This window comes from Melozone crissalis, unplaced genomic scaffold (assembly GCF_028551555.1).
Source record: "Melozone crissalis strain CALT ecotype California unplaced genomic scaffold, PUWL_Pcris_2 ptg000005l_1, whole genome shotgun sequence".
NCBI classification, from domain to species: domain Eukaryota; kingdom Metazoa; phylum Chordata; class Aves; order Passeriformes; family Passerellidae; genus Melozone; species Melozone crissalis.
The window spans coordinates 46,164,057-46,189,357 of NW_026535783.1; the positions used below are offsets into that span (position 1 = coordinate 46,164,057).

General features: G+C 35.7%; 1 protein-coding gene across 1 annotated transcript in view; it reads left to right on the top strand.

Annotated features, from left to right (window-relative positions):
- Nucleotides 1-25,301, top strand: part of PLGRKT (plasminogen receptor with a C-terminal lysine) — a 28,587-nt gene extending 3,286 nt beyond the window's left edge. Inside the window, 3 exon segments of the mRNA XM_054289551.1 lie at nt 19,651-19,769; nt 20,726-20,835; nt 25,222-25,301. Coding sequence (XP_054145526.1) covers nt 19,651-19,769; nt 20,726-20,835; nt 25,222-25,301 — 309 coding nt within the window.

Genomic DNA, 25,301 nt, shown 5'->3' on the forward strand with positions numbered 1-25,301 from the left:
GAAACTCCTTTCTCCTCAAGGAAAGATTTGGACAGACCAAAGTGGTTTGCTTGGTTGCAAGGGGCTCGGTGGGTGAAGTGGATGGTATCTTTGGTAAGCTGCTTTGAAAGAATGTTATAGTCTCACAAATTTATCAATCACAATTCTCTCTGATGAAGTCTTGTTAAATACCTGTCAGTGGCTGCCAGTGCAGTAGTGCCATCTTGAGTGGAGCTGGAGTATACCAACAAGTTTCTCCCCTGGATCTCTGCTGCATCAGAGATCTAGGAGAGAAATTAAATACTTGTTGAATACTTCAAAAAGTCACAGACATTTTCAAAATATCACTACAATAATTCAAGTTCTTGGAAGTTCTTTACTTCAAATTTTTACTTCAAGTAAAAATGCTAAGCAAGTTTCCACAAGAGAAAAATATTTTTTCCTTACTTTTTTGTCATTTTTGCTCTACCAGTAAAAAAACAAAAGGAAAAATGGAAAGACAGCTGTCTTCTTAGTATTTTTTAAACCAAGCTATTTGGAAAATGCCTGAATTTAGAAAATAAATATCGTCAAAAACAGCATTTGCAAATCAAGATATCAGCAAATTGAAGGTGTAGACAGTTTCTGGAAAAATATTAATTCTTGCAATAAGACAAGATGTCAAATTGCACTGTGAGGTGGTGTTCAAAGTGCTGTGTATCCTCACAGACTCAAGTTGGAAAACTGAACGAGATACTCTTTAGTGCCAAAAGAATTCTGGATATTAGAGCATGCTGTTAATATTATCAGGGCTGTAGATTTGATCTCCATATTGGCCATTCACTTAAGAGTCAGACTTGATTATCCTTGTGGGTCTCTTCCAACTCAGAATATTCTGTGATTTTATAATTCTAGCACTTATTTGTATTACTGTTTTAAAGGCCAAGTGACAGATCATAATTTCTGACTCAGTATTTTTAAGTATGAAAATTTAGTTAAAAATACTGAGTCAGAAATTTAAGTATGAAAAGTATGAAAATTTAGTTTCTTTGGATTTCAAAGCCAGCCTGTAATTACGGATGATGATGTCATGAAAACATTCTGACACATGATGAAAGGTGGAGCAAGATAAGAAGCGTTAAGCACCAAGTTAATGGGAGTTCATTCTTTTGCTTCTAATGCTTGAGGGAGGAGGGGGGAAGCTTGGAAACCTACTTTGAAAAGTACATTTATGTTGAAGTTGAGCTGTGTTACTGAGCTGTTCTTAACACTGCAGTGTTAAGAAACATGTATATGTTAAAGTGAATATGTTATAATGGAGTTGCTAAAACATGGATCTTATACTCTTAAAATATATGAGTTAAATATGTTTCAACTCTCCCACCATTAAAAAATCTTTTGAACAGTTCTTTCTTTAAGTTCAATCTGGTAGCTGCAGCTGAATTTTTCTAGAAACCTCAGAATAGGGCATGGGGATGTTTTATTCCCACTCATAAAATAAGAAAATAACTACAGAGAAAAAGGAAAACCATTTTGATTAGGGCTCAGAAAGTTGTGCTGAACAGACATACAGTATAGCACTAGCTTTCTGATTTATTGTTAAATATCTTGTAACTTACTCATAATATTTATATGCCAAGTGCTGGAATGCAATCTGCAGGATTTAACTGGAGTCCGTTCCTTTAGTTTTGCATTTAAATTGAACACAAGTATAATTTTCTAGAATGTTTCAAGTAGTGATGGATGAACTTCCAATTTACTAAATTGCCAGTAGATGGCGTATTCTAGTTTATAAAGCAGTGTGCAGTAGTAGGTTTTGTAGGATCACAAGTAAACTCTGAACGTGACCTAAGAAGAAGAAACATAGCATCAAGAAAGATTATATAATAAAAGAGTGGATAACTCTTAAGTGTTCAACGAAGAGCAACCGTTTGCATGACTTGAAGACATAATTTTCTGTCTGTGCTGTGTTACATGTTTCTTAGATGCAACCACAAGTTTTGTGTTCAATTTTTTTCCCCCCTCCTGCAGAGAGGTGCTCCTCCCACCCCCAAGGTTTTTGGAAATCCAGATAACAGCAAGATTTTCAGTTTGACAGATTGATAGTGAAATTACAGTGGAAGCTTGCTTCACAAACTGCTTCTCTGTTGGATAAGTAAAGTTGAGGAAAGTGCTTGAATTCAAGCTAACATTTGTAGAGGTAGCTGCAGAGTTTGAATGTCAGTCTTTGCCTTGGCTAGTTCTAGCTCAAATGCTCAGGCATTTATAAAAAACAAACTTTGAAAGCATTTACAAAAATGGCATTTCAAAAATATACATAAATGTCCAAAATTTTAGCAAGTTGTTCTTCAGGAACTTCTCCTCCACTGTATTTCTTCTTTTTGACAATAGTTATGCTGAGAATAGTATATTTCTTTCTAGCACTACAAACACCTGATCATCTCCGATTCCTACTGTGTTTGCAGACACATCTGCCATGTTAGAAAACCCCCATCTTTTGAAAATGCATGAAGTGTACAGCTGAATTGGGTGTAAAAGATTCAGTGGGGGCAGGGAAGAGAACTAAATTTCATGTGATTAGGGGATGGAAGAATGTAGCCCTGCTTCAAACTTGGGGAGAGTGTAGGGAAGAGGCAAGATTGCCATTTGTCTTTTCCATATGTGACTAAAACCTGTGATGTGGAGTTTCAAGCTATTTGTAGAAAATTATATAACCTGATTTATTTGCTTTAGACAAAATTGTGACTAGAAATGCTTGGAGAAGTTAGGTCATGCTAGGACCAGAATGAAACAGCTTAACTTAAAGCATTTATATATATTCTTAAGGTGAAATACTGGGACGTGGATGCTATCAGTTCACCCATCTTTCTCTGAAAACCATCATATTTATTAATAAAGTAGAAGCTTACACTTGAAGCAATATGATGTACTTATACAATACGATCTTTTATAAGATATTTAAAAATAGTGATTTGTTTTAAATGTAAATTGACCCCAAACCAACATGTGGGATCCAAACTTCTCAGAGCTTTTCATAGCTTCTGAACATTCTTAAAGAGTCCCATGATTAAGATGTTAAAGGAATAGGTAAAATTGTCACTCCAAGCTAATTGATATGGATCAAGAAGTCATCAAAATTGTTTCACCTAGAATGCTTGCCCTAGTATCAGTGATGTTGTGACACTGCACAGAAATGAGCTAGTTACTCTTTGGGTAGACCTGGAATGAAACACAGTAGGTATTGGTGAGAGAGTCAGAGATTTCTGTTCTATTAATTTCTATGACAGAACATTTTTTTTTTTTTTTAAGAAAACAATCCCAAATAGGTGTATGCTCTCTTCTAAAGACAGAGAAAATGCAAAGTTGTTTAGTGATTGACTTATTTCATGTGGAAGATTGTAGAATTGAAAGAGACAGTTGCAAAAATAAGAAGACAATAACATGACAGAAGTTGATAAAGATTTCTCCACATCACAAACTGTGATGCATGCTAAAGCTCAGTCAGTTTTAGAGTAATTCTGATATGTGCTGGACAACCAAACCAGCTTGACTATTTTAGCATAAGACAATATTAAAAGATGTTGTGCATGGGTTTTTTCTTTATGCCTTTCTTGGTATGCCTTTCTGGAAAGGAGGCATTATGGCCTTGTAAATTGTATCTTAATGCTTTTTGGAAGAATAATAAAACCTCAACTGTTTGCCTTGATGTTGAAGGACTTGCCAGTTGTTTGTTTTGTCTTTGTGTGGCTCCAGAATGAAATACCAGTCTGTGTCAAGTGGACACTGTTTGTGGTAGAAGTTTGTTGAGGCTTCGTTTTTATCAGGAGCCTGCTCCTTAAAGTGTAGTTTGCAAAATTATTTTCAAACACTTTACTATCTCAGATCTACAGCTCAAGACTAGTATATGGCCTTGCAGAGTGCTTTTAGTGAGGCTGAATAGGCTAGAGCAGGTCTCTGCTCCAGGCCACAGAGCAGTTATAGCAGATTTTTTTTTTTTTATTAGTTCTGTGTGTCCTCTTAACACAATTAAATGTGGGAATTGCATGTATTTCTTTAGTCAAAGTGTTATGTTCCGTACTTTCTGTTCTAGTCCTCTTCTATTCCTTGTCTTTTTTTTAAATCCCAAATGTATACCTTAAGAAATCTATTACAATAACTATTTATTAAGAAAACCATTTAAGATGTACAAGGCAGCCTGGAAAAAGATGCATATCTGAAAGTAGCAAGTAAGAACGCAGAAATGTTTGTGGCCTACTATGCTTTCCTCAATATGGATCAGAACACTTTAAATATTTCTTATTAATATTTCTAGACAGTGATCTTACTGGCTAGAACTAGGTGTCAAGAAGCCAGACACCTTTTTAAATAAAAAGGTTGCTTTATAAATAAGAAATTGTCTGACTTCACATACTATGAAGATATATTGAAGATACTTCCTAAAGACTTTATTGTGATGAGAGAGACTTAAGTTTGGTTAAATGCATAATACAAGTGTATTGTCTTCAAATAATATTAAAAATACAAAAACAATCTTGTATACTCTGTGTAGTGTTATTTAGAATGATAAGAAGCAAAATCATGGTAGAATATCACAGCACAGTACAGATTTAAATTTTAATTTACTGCCAATTAATTTGATTCTAGGACTGCATAAAGTAGAGCTTACTAACTTTGCATCTCAGAGTAGTATTTTTGCAGTGATGTGTAAAAGATAGTCTAAGCACAATTCAAAAGGCTTTTGATTTAGGGGCCTCACATAGAAAAGCCCAAGTTCTCCTGCCAAATTTTAGCCAGATTTCCTAATACATATAGAGGAATCAAAAATTCTCTCTTTAATTTTGAACAGAACCCCACCAAGTCTGTACTATGCCATTACCTCCTGTGACACCCCACTCCACTCGGCCAGTTAGATTTTAGTTTATGTTCTGCTGTTATTTTTATACTGCTTTTGGCGCTAAAAAGTTGCTTTTCCTTTCTTTCCTTGGGAAGCACTACTCAGGGGAAATTTATTAATATCCCATTTTTCCTGTATATAGCATGTCTGCACTACTTGAAAGGTAACCCTACATAGGAGAAAGCTGAGATTTTGTTTTAATAACAGGGATTTTGTTTATTTTTCCAGTGGTATTATAAGAAGATGAAGATATCTTGATGTGTATAGGAATAGTACTGCATAGTAAGCAGTAGTTTTTAGTCCATACAACTAAAAAAACTAAGTCCTAGTAGCATTTAAAATCCTTCATGACTGTTTTCAGGTATATTCTCAGTGTGTAAGTATTCTATTACTTCATTAGAAGAATTTTTTTCATTGGAACTCCACAAATAATTGGTGATACACTGAATCCTTTAGTGACTGACCTTTTTTACTGTTTCTCATATAAGCTTCATCTTTAATAATGAGATCTGAATTAAGGAGTACTTTATAATTTTGTTATATCACTCTTTTCTCTGTTATGAGATGACAGATGGAAAGGCATGGATGAAAAGACTGATTTGCTTTAATGTCTTTATATATAACAATCAGACCTAGGGTTTAAGTGCGTCTCTTGATGTTGTCAAGCCATTGAAGTTTTCACCTAGATGCTTTTCTGGGAAAAATTTACAAAAAAGCAGTGAGGAGAGAAGCAGTGATTCAGAGTCAGAGAAAGGAAGAGACAATTGTGTTGCATAAGGGCTTGCTTAGAGAAGTGAATAGAGTAGTAAATGGAGCACAAAGAATTCTCTAAGCTGTTGCAGAGCACCTTACTCTGGTTTTGAATTCCTGGTGTTTGCATCAAACCCCAGGACATGAAAAACCTCTGTGTTTTCTCCAAATAAAAAAATTTTTTAAAAAGGCGTTTCTACTACAGCAGCACATCAGGAGCATTCTGCTGTTGCAGTAGATATTAAATAAAGAAGCCTAGAATGTATCTAGTCCTGGCAGAAGCTTTTATGAGACAGTGCACTGGGATTTTCTGCAGTGTTGATGGTTCTGGAGAAGGGAAGGCTGTACATGCTCAAGCACAGATGTACACGGCCTGAGACACAAGCACGAAGAACAAGAGCTGTCTCTGGTCACAGTACTGCAACATCATGGGAATAACTGAGATATGGCAGGACAGTTCATGCACCTTGAAATCTCTAACAGAGAGGTACTAGCTCTATAGGAAAGAAAGACAAGTAGTAGTGATGCCCATGATGAGAAGGTGTAGTGTGTGAGTTAAGGTCAAAGGAGAGTCCACAAAACGTGGCACTCTGGAGGGAGCGTGCTGCAGGTCATCAATCAGAATGACAAAATACATGAAGAAACAAGTTGTTCTTTTAAACAACTGAAGAAAGTCTCTGGATTACTAACCGATTCTCATGAGACTGTGGTCTCCCTAAAATCTGCTGAATATCTGCTGAAAATCTGCCATAAATAGGAAGACATAAACAATTGGGTGCATTCTGCAAAATGTGAGTAATAACTGCTTGATACAGGTGTGTATGTACTAGATTGGCCATCCAAGAGCCATCATGCACAGCTGAATTTGTTATTTACAAATGAGGGAGAACTATAATATTACAGTCAGGCTTGATTGTAGCAAGATGAGTTGCAGACCCTGGACACTGGGAGAAAGGATTTAATCTTGCTTGGGGAACTGGCAGGCGAGGTGCCATAGGAGCTTTGAAGGATAGAAGAGTTCAGGAAAGCTGACATGATTTAAGTGTCAGCTAAGTGTCCTTGGCCACAACACAGACTGAGAGCTGAAAAATGGGAGCAATTCTGTAGAGATGAGGGGACACTGGAAAACAGCAACTAGGGCATAAGTCAGCAGTGTACCCTGACAGAAGAGAGAGTCAAAAGGACAAATGAGGGCTTTTTAAGCTATAGTGAAGCTAGTAGATTGACAAAATTTTCTGTTGTCTTCTGTTCAGTGCTTTGTTAAATCCATTTAAATACTGCATCCACTTTTTGCCCCCCTTCTTCCCCAGTGCAAGAATAACATAAGTGAAAAAGAGCGGCTTTTGCAGCAGACCACCAAGATGGCCAAGGGCAGGAGCACTTCTTGCAAGGAGGCCAAGTGCACTGTGCTTACTTAGCCTGAAATGAGATGCCTTCTGGGAAGCAGGACCTGAGGGCAGCCTCCCACCAACCGCGAGTAATCAAGAAAGTACGGCCAGAAAGTGCAAGAGGTAACGGGTGTACATTGAAACAGGATTTGGGGAACAGTGCAGACTGAGTGTAAGGAGAAACCTTTTCCCCTGCAAGGCAATCCAGCAGTGGAGCAAAGGCTCAGTGATACTTCCATCTTTGGAGGTTTTCAAGAGCTGGCAGGATGAAAGCCCTCAGCAGCCTGGTCTCCTGGTCTGATAGCTGTTCTGAGTAAGACAGCTGAGGTTGAACCCAAGTTATTTTATGATTCTCTAACACCCACAGAAGCAGGCTGTGGCTCGCCGTATTTTTTGGATCCTGTGAGGGAGGATTTTCTTACCTCTCTTTCTTCCCAGACTGAGAATTATGAGCAGTTACTGTTTGATGTCTGCACTTGTACTGGGCACCACATGCACAGCAGCAGTCTGTTGAAACAAGATGTGACTTGGTCTAACTTTTAACTGACAGCTGTCAGACAGACTTTAGAGGTATGTTAAGTGATAATGACACAGAAATAACATGACAAGGGATGGAGAAGGGAATTGGGAATTAAAGCCTCCATGTGCCCTGCCTGTCAGAGTGCAAAAACAAAGCAAAAATCTTGTTTGTAGAAATAATTTACCTGGAAAAGAATTGTTCAATCTCCTGTATATTTTTGAAGTTTTGTAATATATATTGCTGTATTAGCAGATACATTTCTCCTACACTGCATGTGGAATTATATATCCAGTATTAGCACATACATAAGTCAGTTGAAATCAGAAATTTCAGTACAAGGTTATAATCATTATTTAAGCAAAACACATTAGAAAAGTATTGCTTTGAGATTACAGCAGGTCAGCTCTGCCAGTCTTTCAGGCTCAGACTGGAGGATTGAAACTCTTGAGAAGTGTAGCTTTTGAGAATAAGTTATACAGGAGGAGCCAAGAATCATTGAAAGTCCTGGAAACAAAAAAAAACTAGTTGCTGCTTATGGCATGTAATTGTTTTATTGGTTTTTGGGAGTTGCAGTTGGAGTGATTTGGAGGATTTTTTTGGTAGACTTTTGGGGTTTTTTTCTTTCTTAGCAGGAGGATTTCTTACCAAACAAAAAGATATTCTTCTCAGTGGGAAAACATCATTGCTTTCAGGAGTCAAATACAGTCTCCTAAATTAATCTTTGATGGGAGCCACTAAACTTGTAAGAAAATAAACATGCTAGAAAAATAATATACTTCTGACAGATCTTGTATTTTCCAATAATAAAAATGTTTTATTATAACCTTTCTACAGCATGAATCTCTGGATAGTCTCAATCCCAACTTGCTGCTGTCCTTCCTCTCTCTCTGTTTTATTATGTCAGACTCTAAAGTGCATTCTTTTCTCCAGGTAATATTGGATAGCCAGGAAACAGTCATAGATCTGCTTTCATAGCAGTTATTCTTTGAGAGTTTATAGACTTGCTCCCTGTATCCTCCTGTGTGGGCATGGAAAAGATTCTATATTCTTGGTTAAAAAAAAAGTCAAGATCAAGTAAATCTAGAAAAGTAAGGGCTTATTTTTCTTTGTTTTGACAATGCTGTGGTAGTACTTTTTATTTCCTTCTCTTTTTTTCTTTTTTTCTTTTTTCCCCTGTTTTTTAAATCTTCCCTTGGTTTTTTAAATCTTTCCTTGTTTTTTTTTAAATATTTTTTTCTTTTGGTGTCACTAACATCATCTAGGTTTATTTTGAGTCATGATAAAACTTCATTGTCCTATTTTAATTAGGACCAGATGATGGTATGGAAAATCCCCTATAGTTCTGTATCTCAGTGGATACTTTTGCCCGCCCCCCCTCCCCTTCCCCCACCCCACTTTGTTTTAACAGCTTCTTTTGAAGTTTTGGCAGTGATGCAAATTAATAAAGGAAATAAAAACAAAAGGCATTTCTTCCTCAGTTAGTTAAAACTGTGGAGTAAGTGGGCAGATAGTATAAAACATTGCTAGGGAAACTCATCCTCTAGTTCAGTAAGGCATAGTCTGCTTTTTCATACATACAAATTTTACAGCATCTTCTTCTGTAAGTGAAATTTTCTTTTTACACAACATGGAAATGCCAAACATATTTATCTCTTGCAGAAAAAAAACCTTATTTAGTTCATTCAAATTATAAATCGTTAGATTTCTATTTCTGAAAATGGTATTCAAGTGTTCTGTGCTTTCATCTGTTCTTCAGCTCTTGCCTGTGGAGAAATATCTATGCATTGCACACTGTATGCACAAGCCATGTCACATGCATTCACAAATCGGCTTGAAGTAAACTGCTGGTGAGTGTTTGCTATATCTACAAATGGCACTAAAGCTCTCAGTTTTGTAAGAAAATGCTTCGGGATATTATTTCATCATATATATTACACATACTAATGTGTAAATATTAATATCATTAGAATGTAATTTAATGTTACAAAAGGTGTGTGACAAAAGCATCTGGTTTTGGAGAAATATATGAAAAACTCACTGAAACCATAGATAAATGCAACTTAATATCATATGTTTTCTTTCCTTTACACTGTCAGCTCTTAGTTAGGGGCAGACCATAGAATGATTGCTTTACCTTCCTGCCAGGATTGTATTGCCTTAAGAGGTTTGCTTTGAATGGCAATAAATGAAAGTAACAAGGCAGTTTTCTATTCATGTTTAACAGTTTTTCCTTAAATCTGAAATGAAAGAAGTACCCCATAGATGCTTATTAATTGGCCATATCTTTTTGACTAAATTATATCAAATTTTTTTCTGAAATAAAAATGTAAAAACAATTGAAAAATATAGATCCGTTATAAGATATGGAACAGGACTACATTTCAGTTTATATACAGACACTCATGTGTATCTCAAAACAAGATGTTGTAACTGCAGTAATACAGCTATTTATTACTGCTGTTTGCTTTTCTTCTCAATGTATTGTACATTTTTTTCTCAATGTATGTTCTCTTTGTAATTTTGAAAGTATACAAAGAAGGTGTAACATTTGTGTTTGCCAAGTAAGAAATAAGTTTGAACCTTCCAGCAGGAGTTTTAAGTTTGTTTCTTATTGGATTCTGTTTGATAATCTAGGTAACCCTCTAGTGGTTTTTGAAGTTCTTACTTCTGAAGAAATTTCTAGTGAAGTTGCTATGCTAAAATGCGACAGGATGTATATAGTAAAAGAGACAAATGAAGCATTTTAAACATATCTTCAAGTGAAAAATGAGATTACACATTTAGCAGAGATAAAGTACAAGCAGTATTTGTACCTGCATATTTAAGAAGATAATGTTTCTGTACAAATAAGTAACTTCCTTAAGTTATTGGTTTTGTGATATTTGAACTGAATCATGGATTCTACACATAGCACTTTGCTGGACTTCCTTTACTACAGATACTGAGAATTTTGGAGTGAGAGATAAGGAAGACCTGATTTATCAGGCAGCTCATGGGTCTCCTCTGATCTCCTCTCCTCAGTTTGTTTTAAATTCCTTAGAATTAAAAATATATTAAGAATGTATAGATAATATTAATATAGATCAGTAGAGGTTTTATGCAAAACTAGACACTCAACTACATTCTTAAAGACAAATGCAAAATGTTAATGGAAATTAGATGAGGAAAAACCGAAACTTGAAAAACAAAAACATTAAAGTCTTTTTGACACCTAGTAGGCTCAGTCTTGGTACTCCATCTTAAACAGGTACAAGGAATTCATAGAATCATAGAATATGCTGAGTGAAAGGGAGACATCAGGATCATCATGTCCAACTCCTGGCCCTGCACCTCGTAAGCCTATTGTTTGTTCTTGGTAGGGACTTACATCTGGCACATGTCCTGGTCCTTTATTCTGGAACTCTTTTTGAGTAATGAGCTATAAGTAGAAATGGAAAAGAGAGTATGAGAAAGTGTGAGTAAGGGCAGGGGGGAGATGACATCTCTTTCATTTAAAGAGGATTATATTTACAATACAATTTTGGGGTTCGGTTGTTTATTTTATTTCCTTAATAAATTCAATTAACTCATTACTCAGTCAAAATGCTATCAATTATTTATCAGTTGATCTTGAAATGGTGCTTAAAATGCATGTGTGCACTATGTTTTGACTCTTGGCAGGAAACATGGCTAGTGTTAAAATGCCAGTGAGTTTCTGAACAAGAAAATTTTCTTCATGCTTCTTCTCTTTCATTGATAAAAAAGGAAAGTACTGACACAGGTTTCTGCAGTTCTTCCTGAGCCTAATAAAACTTTTTGTGATGACATTTTTCCATCTATAGATTTGTCACCTTATCTTTGTTAGTAAAAGATCAACCACCTCTATGATGATGCCTGAAAAATTTAATTTCTCTTAATGTCTCAGACACTGAGTCATTTTCTTCAGGGTCATGAAAATCCCTAACCTTTTCCTCCCCAAAGTTTTCGGTGAAATTTAGTCAAAAAGACTTTTTTTTAGTTCTAGTAAAATGAAACCAATTGTTCCCGTTCTTTCTTGTGAAGTAAAATGTAAACAAGTTTTGCCTTTCCAGATTACTACCATCTGTTTCCCTTTGGGGTGGGAAATAGCTAGATTTGTTTTCTATTGACAAGATACTAGTAGCGCTTACGACATCACTAATGCATTTGTCTTGAAGCGTTACATAAATTGTTTTACCCCTTAGGTGATCTGGGCTTAATTCTGGGAAATAAATGCTCTCTGGTAACAATTCTATATCCTTATTAGTTTCTCCTCATGAAATGGAACAGAACAAGATAAATGATACCTGTACTGAGGAAGATTAGAACCATCTGTCTTGCAGGGAAAAAGCCAGTTTGGTTGGTATTAGCTGACAAATTGTGTACTCTGCCTGATCACTGTAAAGAAGCAAATGAAGTGGTTAACAAAGAGCAAATTTTAATAGCTATTTCTAATATGTAATGACTACCAACAAAAGATGAAAAACAGACTGGTTGCTGCACTAGTAGTGAAACAAATATTAATTAAATTTATTCAGTTGAATCAATTATACCAGCATTTTTTGGGGAAATATCTGTGGCTAGTACATATCATTGTGAATACAGCTTGCAAATTTTGTCTTGCTTGGAAGTGCACCTCCAGCTTACCTTTATATGTTTAGTCTCAATTTGTTGGAGGAATTTAACTGACTTCAAAGAAAAAATGCCTTCTTAAACTGCTTCCTGTGATACAACAAATTTACCATAGTTCCTTTCCTCTTAATAGAGCAAACCTGTCGTTCTAGTCTTTTGTTAAGTCCACTGAAGTAAAATTTAGTCTTTTACTTGCTTTCTATAGAATACTATTTCCTGAATGTTAAGTTTGGGAGGGTGGGGGAAAGCTCTTACTCAGCTATTAGTCAGATATATAAATTACTTGATTTTGTAATATTAACTCTATGTTTTATATGTTTTGATCTATTTTACTATCCCTTCAACATTGATACCAGCTTTTACATAACTGGCTATTCAATTACTTTGGTTTGTCTCTATAAAGCTCGTATAAAACTTCTAATTCTGAATGCTGGTAACAGTACCTTAAAATTTTGCATTTAATAATCTTATCTTAACAAATACTTTTGTTGATAAGATTATTAAATGCAGGTGGTGTATGCCCTTCTGCACTCTACTGCATGTTTGTTGCCTAAAAGCCACATAGAAGAAAAATAAGAATGCTGGGTTAGTGCCAAGAAATTTTACCTTCATGCTTTGCCCATTAAATTGAGTCTGTCCTTTGTGCAGCACAAAATCTCACATGGATTTAAGGGCTTTTGATATTATTTCTTCTTTATAAAGAGTGTAATTTCAGCACCTTATTGACAAAAAAAAAGGAATATAAAGGATTTGGTGCTAATAATATGAAGGCCATGGGTTCAATCCGTGACCCTTCAGATAAGGGTTGGGACTCGATCCTGGTGGGTCCCTTCCAACTCAGAATAATTTGTGATTCTGTGTGATTTTTTTTTTCAGTGCAGTTTATATTCTGGCTTGTGGCTAATATTGTGAGACCCTTTTCTTTTTCTGATAACTCTTTGCTTGTAAATAATTTCTAATCTGTCTTTGCGTGGGGAAGCCTTAAAAATTAAGTTTTCTTTTTAAAGTGCAGTTACTTGCAGTGCCAATAATTTTAATTGCTGTGTGTACTTGATGTGAAAAATATCTGCAAACAAGCTTTGAAGCAGCAGGATAAAACATTTAGGTCTGGTTTATTTTAACTGTTTGATCTAGAGGCCCATTTCCTGAGATGTCTGTGGGCATGCTGATCATAGAATCAAGCAGACACTGCATAATTATTTTAAGTTGTCATCTCTGTATTGCACTCTGGTGGCTTACAATGGAGGTGTAGAGATAGGTATCACTATTCTATTTTTCATTTATTTTTGCCAAAGAACCATTTGCAGCAGCTTCTTGTTTTACCTATTGATTAGAAAGAAGGACACCAAGGATAAGTCACGTGAGCTTTTAGTCTTTCATCTACTGGTGAAATGCCACATATAGCTGTACTACCTGCACACTAACTTTCATACATATTTTGGAAGGGATTTGCAGATTTTTTTTATGTGTGACTGTCACTTTTTTATATAATTTAAGCCTTATTTTTCATTACAGCTCTCAGTCCTCAGAAGTTAGAAGTTAGTACTTTTTAAAAGAATGCTTTCAGAGTGTCTGAACACTGAAAAACTGTAAGTGAAAATAACCTATTATAGGCAGAGTAGCCATGGCCTCTAACAGATGTATTAACCTGTGACAAAACTGGAGAGCTCTTTTACATGAGTGTAAGGGAATCCCAAAAGTTTCTTAAAGTTTCAGTTTTCTTACATTTATATACTGGGTTTCAGAACATAAGTAAAATTTGTGTTGATGTGATTATTTCTTTTAAGGTAGTTAATTCCTTTCCTGTCCAAATATCTGTTTACCTGGACATCAGTATAATTATGTCAATGATAGTGACATGAAATATGTTCTCTACAGATTTACTGCCATGACTGCTCTCAAGCTAAGTGTTTGTTCAGCCCAGTATTTTAGATAGATTGGGTAAAAGAGCATATCTCCCAGGAGAGCCATTAAGCATATTGGGTTGCAAATTGACTCTTTATTGAGGGGTGATTACTGTCTCTTCCTCTGCATAGACACTTAGACACACAAAATACACCATTGAAGTAATATTTAATACATGTGGGCAGTGAAGAAGAGAGCATTTCACACTGGCTCTCCTTTTAATTTCTATTGAGTATTTGTACACCACCTTCCATCCCATTTGGGGGTACAAAACCAAAGTAGCATCCATTCCATCTACACATGGAAGAAAGAAAACAAGCTAAGAGTCTAAAGTATGAGAAATTTCTAGTCAAGTGAAGATGTGACTTGTAATCCAGAGAAAGGTTTTTTTGCAAGTTGTCAAAGTCGATTAAATTATTTCAGATGAGAATTTTCTCCCACTGGATTTTAATCAATCAAATGATGGTATAAATGCTCTTTTGTGTGGTTTGACATCATTGTGGCAGTCTGAAGAATAATCAGTAGAAATGATAAGGATGGTTACCACTGACTAGTTTATTAGCATTATCAGTTTCCCAGTAACTGACCTTTTCCCTCTGTGCCTCACTTCTCTTCATCTGTCATGATTCATTTTGTAACATTGATTTCCTTTTACTCTAACAGTTTCTGTGTGACAGACTTCAAAATCCCAATCACCCCTTACAGTTGCTCACACAGTGTTGAGAAACTACTAGCTGTATTTAAAGAAAAAATGGGAAAGTTATTTCTAATTGGGCCCTCTTGAGAGTGTTATAAAATTTAAAATGTCACTTGCTACTGGTACCCATTTATTTTGAAATACTATACTTAATTTTTAAAATTATGCAATCAATATTTTTGCCAATATAGAAGTTGCTATTGCCACTTTTTTATTATTTTATTAACTGTGTCTATAAAATCACGGTCTGATTGTTACAGGATACAAGTAATTGAAAAGCATGCTGGGATGTGCACCCATGTATCCACACTACAGCTTCAGGTCTCTTGTGCTATGCACAACAACCTGACTAGGAAAATTACAGTATCTCTCTTCCTCCTGTTCTAAAGCTACACTTCAGATCCTTTATCTGTTGTTTTTAGTACAAATTTAGTCATGTAAATCATTCCTATGGAAGTTTTTATGGCTATGTAGATGGGCCATTTGTGTACTTAAAATGAAGGAGAATTTGTTCCCTAAGACAATGGCACTTGGATGGTTGTTCACCTGATAAGTGTGATGTGCACCTGTGGCTTGTTTTCTCAATAATCAGCTTCTCCCATCAGTAAGACTTTTCTAAATAAAATACAGCCCACCTCTGCTAAGTCTGAATGACATACTTTTTTTTTGTCTTGTTACCTATGAAATTCTATAAAATGTTTTGCAGTAAAAATCAATACCTACTATTCTTAATTCTTACTTCTGTTCTGTCATAATGAGAAATAAGTAATCTTAAAAATTGTTGTAAAGTAAGTCCTAAGATAGTAGGACATTTTTTCCTAAAATCTGCATGTTAATAGATCAAAAGTCTTTCACTATCCCAGTGTGACTGACATTTTCAACAGAACACATGTGGAGGAAAATAAGACACAATTACTAGGAAATAAACAGCTGAAAATGGAATATTGATTTGAACTGCAGTCAAACATGGTTTGGTTTTCTTTCATCTAATTTCAAGTAATTTTTTTGTGGTAGACTTCTGATTATTTTCCTATATACATATGTTTTCAAATCCTCACTGCCTTAAGGTCTTAAGGCAGTTGCTTAAGGCACTGTTTTTTTGCCTTAAGGTCTACCACCATCTAGTTATTCACCAGTTTAAAACCAGCACATCAGGATATCTTGGTCATTCAAAACTACTCAAGCTCCAGATATTCATTTAATATCGGCATGTTAAATGGATAGGCATAAGGATATTGCACAGGAATTGTTTTAATTTTTAAAAGAGTAGTTTAGAGGAGTTGCCTGAGTGCACATGTAGGTGTTTCATTTTGATACTTAGAGCATCCAAAATTTATTGAAAGGTATATATGCTTTTACAGTCAAGAATTGATTTTAAACCTATTTAACTGATCAGATGTCAGGTCCGGAAATGCTAAAGCAGTATTTGATTGCACAGGATAGGCAGGTGCCCTGCCTTTTGTCTGCTTTGTCAGAATATGCCAGAGAGGTGTTCCCTGCTATGCTGCACAGTAGCTACAGAGCTCCCTGAAAAGAGCTCAGGTGTACTCCAAACTGGTTTTTCTACAGTTATTCTGCTAAGTTTAAGTCATGTGATGAAACAGTATTTAGTAAGACTACTTTGGCCATAATTGTTGCTCAGTTTTTCCTTCTCCTTAAGGAGAGTTTGAAATCCAGTGGAGTCAGTGTGGAATTACCCTGGAACACTTAGAGCACTTAGACTAAATCTCTTAATTACTCAGATTCCTGTTGTAATCCTAACAACTACAGCACTGTAGTCTTTTGTTTTGCAAGATGAAACTATGACAAAGTAACAAAACTGATCTTGAAAACAGAAAGCGTGAATGAAGATTTTTGTTGAAATAACGGAGTACAGAACAAAGGGAACTTCTGGCATTTGAGAGACATAATCCTGGGTTTGGCATAAAACCACATAGGTTTTGGAGGGGTCTTGGAGCATGTATTTGAATTTTCAAAGGGGTTTTGGAGCATGTATTGAAGTATTGTTACTAAGCTTTCTCTGTATAAATTGTGACTAAATAAAAATTGGTTTACAAATCTCAGCATCAGTACTATATCTTACTTAGGATCCCCAAACTCATCTCAGGGCCTTCTTGGGGCTACACTGTGCTATCTTGTAAACTATTCATTGTAAAAACATAAACCTTCAGTAATAGCAAGATTTAAATTATTATTTTAGCCAAATGTCACTGTACCTGCTTTTTACTGCCTTTTCTGGATTAGTATTCCTCTGAAATAATTGTTTCTTGGCTGTCACATTTCATCATGTACAAAGAGAATGTTCATTTCTAAGATTTGTAATTCCAAAACTTCCCTTCAATATATATATTTTTTTTAAGAAATTAATTTAAATACAGTATTGTGTTTCATCTGCTTTAAATTTTACATCTACATAGAACAAGTTTGCTCAAAGAAAAGAAATTATAGGCATTTTTCTATGCATTTCATTCCACCATTTGTTTTTGGATGGAGAAAGTTGAGGGTTATTTCACTCAAGTGAAAGAAAAAAGATCTAGTTAGAAAAGAATATGAAAAATGTTTGATAATGTTATCTGGCTGCTGTCTATAATATAGAAAACAAGTTGTTTTCAATTATCATAAGTTATTTATATGAACTACTTGTAGATATACATGGAAGTACCCTTGGACTTCTGGAATTTGATATGACAGTCTCCTGCAGCATGATGTTTGTTTGACTTTATTGTTTGTGACTTATCTTTTTCTTTCAGCACAAGAGCTGTCAGAGTATAACAAGTATGAGGGGTTTTTTTGTTGGGGTTTTTGGGGGTTTAGTGTGTGTGTGTGTGTGTATTTGTTTTTAAAGAAATCATGTTAGGATCCTTTACTTTACTTTTCTAAGTTTGAACTTACAGCCTTCTTTTTATCCCATACTTACTTCTTTCTAAACACTGTGCATGTTAAACTGTCTGTTTTTCTTCTTCTCCATTGTTCCCTTTTAGCAAGACCTGTATTTCATCAGCATATCCTTGTCCCACTTCCTTACCATGTGCTTCTTCAAATTGAAGCTCATTTAGGGTAATACTATGCATCTTGGAAGCACAGGTCCTTATCTGTGCTGACAGGCAAACAAAGGGTCCCTTAATATTTTTCACATATGTGGAAACTACACCTATAATCACACTGAAGATGAAAATAAAGTCATTAAATGGATATTACATGTCATTATTTTATCTTATCATGTCAGCCCTCAGCAATTTACCAGGCTTAGGATATTTGGGACCAAAATGGGTCTAATTAATGGGCAGCGTACTTGTTTATTTTAGAATTTCCAACTGCCTTGTAGGTGACAAAATAAAATCTAATTATTTTGATATTTTATTAAGTGGTTGGTCAGCCATTATATAATTACTTCTTCTGAAAAAAAAGAAAACCAAAACAAAGCTATCTGAAAATTATGGCTATCAGAAAGGTAAAGCCTGTTGATATTTTTTGTGAGAACAACAATTGCAATGTAAGTCTTGAGGAAAGAGAAACAGATGAAATAGTACTGTGATACTATAGTGAATGTTGTTTTTCCTACTGTGTACAATTATATGTAATTAGATCTGTCCTTTTTTCATTATGCTGTCTCAAAATTATTTCTACCTATCTAGATACTGAATGAACTTGTAAATAAGACAGCAAGATCAACATAGTCTGAAGAAATAATTAGTAACAATTTAACAGAAATTGTTCTGTTCAGGCTAAATCAATAGTAATGGAGATGAATAAAAGGGTGGAAACCTTAAGTAATTACAAATCCTTTAAATTATTCCTGAATTAGAAAGCAGGAGCAAAGAACATATTTAATTACTTTTAGAGATTCATTAGAAGAGAACTTTCTGAATTCAGTCTTTGTTCTTTCTTCCCTAGAATACACTCATTTAGGCAGCTGGTATTCTGTTTCCTGTACCTTGTTGAACTTCTCATCCAACTTGGTTAGCTAGCCTAGACATACAAACCCAGGTATTCAATTTTTTCCCCACAAGATGGATTATAAACATTGCTGTGAAGACTTCTTCTTGTTCTGTTAACTAACTTCTCCACTTTGGTTTCACACTGCTTATTTTTGGCACAATTATTATTTTTTCATCACTCTAAAAAGGAAATTCTTTTTTTGTTCTGTATAGTTGACAGGAACTTCTGAGAAATACTGAATTTACCTTATTTAAATGAAAATGTAACAGTAGATTTAGATGGGGCATGTAACTAAAAAAAATAAATCTAATAGTCTGCTTTTTTATTCTTCTGTACCATAGAAAATTCTTCTTGGACATGTGAATATATTGACTATATTGTACTTTTGAACAGTTTTAAATTTTAGTTATAGAAGTATTTCCTTATGGACTTTTGATATATATTTATTATCTATTAAAAATCTGTTGTCTTCACAGTGCTTTTCTATATTTGTAACTGTGGTGTTGCAGAAGAGTTATGAGCTTTACGATGCATCATGAGGAAGAAGAAATCCTGAAAGGGCAAAGAGCTGCCAAGATTGACTCTAAAATTATTGCAACTAAATTAGAATTAAGCAGAATGAATTGGGAAAGCAGGTATGCTATGAATCAGCATGGAAATGCAAAGGTCACAGAATCTTAATCTAGAGAGTACTGCTGAGACTTGGGTCCCACTCAAAACCTAACACTGCAATTTTGCTTGTCTGGACCTTGAGAAGCACAATTTGAAAGATTCTGCATAAAAGCATTTGCTAATTGACCTAAATGGTTTTTGGGTAGAAACTATTACTGAAGAAGGCCATTCTCAATCAAAACCCATGAAAGACTGCCTTCTTCGTTAGTGTTTTGGATTTATAGACCACTGAGAGATTGAGTCAATCTTTAAAATAAATGTATGACTTAGATTTGTTTAACTTGTCTCCCTTCTTTAGCTGGAAAGGCAACTAGCACTGCAGAACCTGATGAGATACAGGCAAATAGCCATGCTGATTTCTTGGATGTGAGAATTTCTCAAATATTTCAGGACATTTTTTGGACACTTACTACTGTAGTTTTAATAACTGGATATGAAGTTTATTCCCTAACAGAAAATGTAAGTATATTACATTATATATTTTTATTTTGCTGGGTCTTGGTTTTGCATTACAGGTTTTATCCAGTTTTTATCCAGATATTATTTTTATCCAGTAGTTGCTCAGAGATTGATCAAATGACAAATGGACACTGCTTTGAGTGTGTTCTGGTTATGTGTGTACTGCAGATTTATTTAAAAGTGGAGACATGAGCTGACAATAAAATGACAATAAAATATCTGAAGTACAAAAAGTCCACTACAAAATAACAGCTGTGTGTGGAAGAGGGGAGAGTATTTAAAAGCCACGCTATTTTATTGTCTGTATTGAGATTCAATGAATTGTTAGTGAGTAGCACATTCTCCATCTGGATTTTTTTTTGATGCAGGGAACAAGTGGACATATTCTGAAGTCTGCTCACTTAAATTTGAATCAACTGACCCAAGGGAAAAAGAAACCTGGCTAATAAAGCTATATTGAATATGGAAGAACTTGCCCTACAGTACTTATGGTTGATAATGTTTTCTTGGGCTGTAAAATGTTTAGAGGGAATTAGGAAATATTTGTGGTTTTGTGTATATAGTGAAGATTAAATGCACCTTATGCATTATGGGTTCTCTGTAGCATTTGGAAATGAACATAGAATCTATATTGTTATGTGTTGCAAGTGGCTGGCTATATGGCACTGCACATGCATGCTAAACGAGTTAGATCAACCCATATTTGTTAATATTTTCAAAAATCAGTACTGTATTTTTAAAATACTCTTGGGTTGAGAAAGAAGGCAATCAGAAGACAAATGTTTCTGAGGAAATAAAAACTTGCTCTTTGATTAGAGATTTTTAGAAGGATACACAAGTCCTAGACAGTCAAGGTCAGCCTAGAGTAACAGTGCTGATGTGCTGAATATACTAAATAATTTTTTCTTGCACAGAGCAATAAAAAGGAAGAACCCAGCAGTTTTACTGCCAATACTTCCCTTATGCTTTGTATTTTCCTATCATTATGATGTGGGCTATGGGACACTATTGCAAAGGATTAAAGGTATGTAAGTCTGTCCTGTTCTCACAGAGAACCAAGCTTCAGATAACCTGTTATGTTTTTTTTAAATGGCTGGGAGAAATCTTGTAATAGATATTTGATGGTTTCTTTGACAGAAATATTATGTCTCATTTCTTTTCCTGCTGTTGAAATCAGATATTTTGCTAGTCAACAGTAGTCATTTCTTTTCAGTTAAGACTGTTATTTTATCTTGTTTCAAATACAGCTGATGTAAGAATTGGATATCTGGGAGAAGTGACAGATGTAGTGATTTACTTCTGTATTCCACTCTCTTGCTGTTTTTTTGGGGAAAGGGTTAGGGATTACAATATAAAGGAACAGAGACATGAATCATGGCCTTACACCTTCATGACCAAACACAGCCATCAGGTGATGATCTTACTGCAGTGTCCTGCTAAGACTGAAGAAAGGTGAGTCCTGGAAAGTGGGGTCTTGCCTCATAGTTGTCTCTTGTCTATATGATTAAATTATATACATTGTGTTGAAGTTTATGGAGATGCATTTATGTTAATTCTGATTCCTAGTGAAGGAGACTGGCTCAGTGAGTGTAGACTGTAAGTGAAAACAGCATCAGATCATGCTTTTTTCTTTACAAACTGACTTAGTTAACTAAATCTAACTAATTGTCTTGTCTGCTACTGGCACAACTGCATTGAAACAAAATAAAAACCTGTTTCAGCACTTAGTCTTTAGCCTCCAGATCTAACACTTGGGTTTCCTAACTCCGCATGCTTCAGGGGAAATAGTGGTAGGTTAATTAGACAAAATCTGCTGTAGTTCCTGCTGCATGCAGGTGCAAATACATTTTGGTCATGCAGGATTGTATACCTGCGACCATTTCCCCAACAGCATTAAACAAACTTCTCTGGATTTTATTATGAAGAGTCAGCTAAGCACAGGGAAGAAGGGGTAGTTCTTAGAAATAAAAGTGTTGAAAAGGAGATTAGTACACACAGAGCAGAATTAGCACTTGGAATTTAGAATTTATATGTAATGTGTTTACTGTGTATCGTGTGGTCCACAGGTTGAAGAGGAGCAATGTGGTATCCTATTGCTTTCCAAATATGAAAAGTCATCTTCATCACTTCAGATCCATTAGGAGAACTTCAGCAGCATGCAAGGCTTGTGAAAATGTTTTGCAGAAAAGAAACTGTGGAACCAAATAAAAAATAAAATGGAATATGCCAAACTAACTTTGTCTTTTCCAGATTTTTTTTTTTCTAAAAGAAATGTGGTAGATCCATTATAAACTCATGAAAGCATTTGATGGGGTATTACCTAAAGATTAAGTTAGCATGAAAGACATGGAAATTAGTAGAGAGGTAAGCATGGGAGTAAATAAATTATGTCAAATCTTGAGCTTGAAAAGGAAGGTTAGGCTTCAGCAGGGTTATTAACAATATTTCTCAAGATTTGGTCTGTATCTTCATTTGCTTTATATGTTAAATTACGAGTAGCTTATCCTAATCAAATCTTTGGGTGACAAACTTGATTAAGTTCATCAACAGAGAAGAAATAAGCTGTAGTGCAAGAAGAATTGATGTTCTGAAGAAATGAGACAACAAAATAGGATTCAATTTGCTAATGTCAGCAAGAAACTGGGGATTAATAGGGATTTCTACCACCCGAGCTCATCAGCTGGAAATGGTAAAAAAAGGGAAGACTTGAATGCTGATGATAAGCAGAATGAATATAATCCAGATAATGTGATGAAATTGAGCTAAGCAAAGTCTAGAAACATCAAGTGAGGTTTCCTAGTATCACAGCATGGTTGAATTGGAAGGAATCTCTGAAGGTTACCTGGTCCAAGCCCCCTGCTCAGACAGGATCATCCATAGCCAATTGCCCAGGAAAATGTACAAAAGGCTTTTGAATATATCCAGGGATGCATATTTCACAACCTTAGTACAGAGTACAGATGGGAAGGTGCAGGAAAATAACTCCTGTGGAAATTTATATGTAATTCAGATCACTTCTGGAAAGGGAATCTGTAATTTTACTGAAGAGCTGAAACTATTAGGGAATGACAAGCTGCCTTGCAAGAGGAAGAAAAGTGATTAATTTGATTTAGCTTTGTAAAAAGACGTGAGAGATTTGGGTCTACAGATCCTACTTACAGGATAGGATAAAGGAAAGTAAGAGAAGGAAATTAAACTAATTACCAATATCAGCACCAGATTAAAAGGAAATGGAATAGCCCGGATGAATCTGGTCTGGAAATCAGGTTCAGGAGTTCAATTTTATTTTATGATTAAAATTACGTAGTTGAAGAGAAGGTTTTATGACACAATTGACCTGCAGCCACAATGCTTATTCTCAATACTCAACTGATCCCCGTGTTCACTCCCATACCTTTGCAACCATTTCTCTGCTTGTCTATCTATTCTATTGGTGCATGCCGTGCTTAATCTCTCTGGTGTAATATAAATGTATACACCATTCCCTTTACTGTTCTTTCTTTAAATGGTCTCTTTCTTCCAGGGTACACCTATCATCAACCTCATAGCCAGTTCCTTCTCCTAAGATAATCTGCAGTTACTTCTGTGCTGCATGGTGAACCTTGTATCTGAACTAAGGTGATCATATAACATCTGCATCTGCTGCCTTTCATCCTTTGGCATCATTTTATACCCCTGAAAGGTTTCATTGTTTCTCTTTCATTAGCCATCTTGTTTCTGATCTTGCTTACAGCTATTTTTTCTTCTGTCTCTAGCCTACTTGACCAAACACTATCTCATTATTTTAGTATTCTTCCACTGAAATATTGGAAGGGTATTTTTCCTGCTCTATAGCTTGGGCTAAGTAAAACCCAAACTGAAGACATAGAGGTAAATACCTGTTTTGAGTTCTGCTTGTGCTGTTGGAAGGTCCTAAGTTTCCAGGGCTGTGTATCAGGACCTAATCTTTTGGGTCAGGCTTACAGAACAGCTGTCAAACTATCTTTTCTAAACCTCTGAGGACACCAAGAATCAACCTGCTTTTCCTCCTAGTCCAGGCACACATTACTGGTGTTTTCCACACAAATTACTAGAGGAGGGGACGGATTTTATGGCCAGCCTCTAATTGCACAGAACATCTCTACTCAGCAATGGAGCTCTGGCTGCCTTTTCTGAGTTTCAGATAGATGAGTCCCTGTGTCCTGAGCAGTCAGTGGGGCAATGTCCTCTAGTACATGTGAGGGACAGGCATAGAGATTTGTCTGTCTAGATCCCTGTCCCCAAGATCTCTTGCTATTTCATAATCAGATGCTATATGCAACTGACTGATGTTGTGCAAGTGGTAACCAGTGTTGGATATTACTGATGGTCCCAGGCACTGCAGTACTATAAAAATTACAGCTGGGAGATGTCAGCACTGAGACCTGTTTTATAGAATAACCATAATCCTGACTGCATTGCAATATTCAGTTAGGCTGATCACACATAAATACAGTCTCAAACCACTGCTATAAGGATCATAAAGCTGGGACTTTAGGCATAGATAAACAAGATTGTTGGCATTGTGCCAAATGGCATCAGCCAAAACAAATGCATTCTTTGCCTAATCTTCATCTCTTCTTATATCACAATCAGACCACCACAACATATGTATGATGTTCAGTCTGTATCTTTGTTTTTTGGATTCTCTGTCCTAGATGTTTTCATTCCAGCCTTACCCAGAGCATTCTGCACTCTACAACTTTTCCCTGCTATGTTTAATGTTTAAGTAACTGTCTTAGCAAAGTTTTTGTGAGCAGTGGGTTTTGAGCAATGTTTCTTCAAGTCCTGTGCTGCCCACATTCTGACCACCTTTTAGGCTAGTCCTGAGGCACAAAGAAAGACTGTGCCCAAATATGGTACATCTGTGACACTGTGTACAAGTTTACTTGTTAAAGCTTTTGTACACCTTCATGTCTGATCCACTTTCTTCTCAGATTCCTAATTACCCCACCAGTCCAAAATTCCTTAGAGACAACTTTGCTGGTATATTGACATAAGCTTATTTATAAAATGCATAGCTATGAATTGCTATTTTGCTAATGTGGTCCAAACAAGAATGAGGGCCAAACAAATCAGTTTCTTAAGTTTTCATTCCTTCCTTCCTTCCTTCCTTCCTTCCTTCCTTCCTTCCTTCCTTCCTTCCTTCCTTCCTTCCTTCCTTCCTTCCGACACTTCCTTCCTTCCTTCCGACACTTCCTTCCGACACTTCCTTCCACCACTTCCTTCCCTCCTTCCTTCCCTCCTTCCTTCCTTCCTTCCTTCCTTCCTTCCTTCCTTCCTTCCTTCCTTCCTTCCTTCCTTCCTTCCTTCCTTCCTTCCTTCCTTCCTTCCTTCCTTCCTTCCAACACTTCCTTCCGACACTTCCTTCCTTTTTTTTTCTTTTTTTAAGGTGAAGCAGAGAACATACTTGACATACAGAGCACTTTGCTGGAATTGCCTAAAGGACCTCTTACATTTAAAGATTTGTAG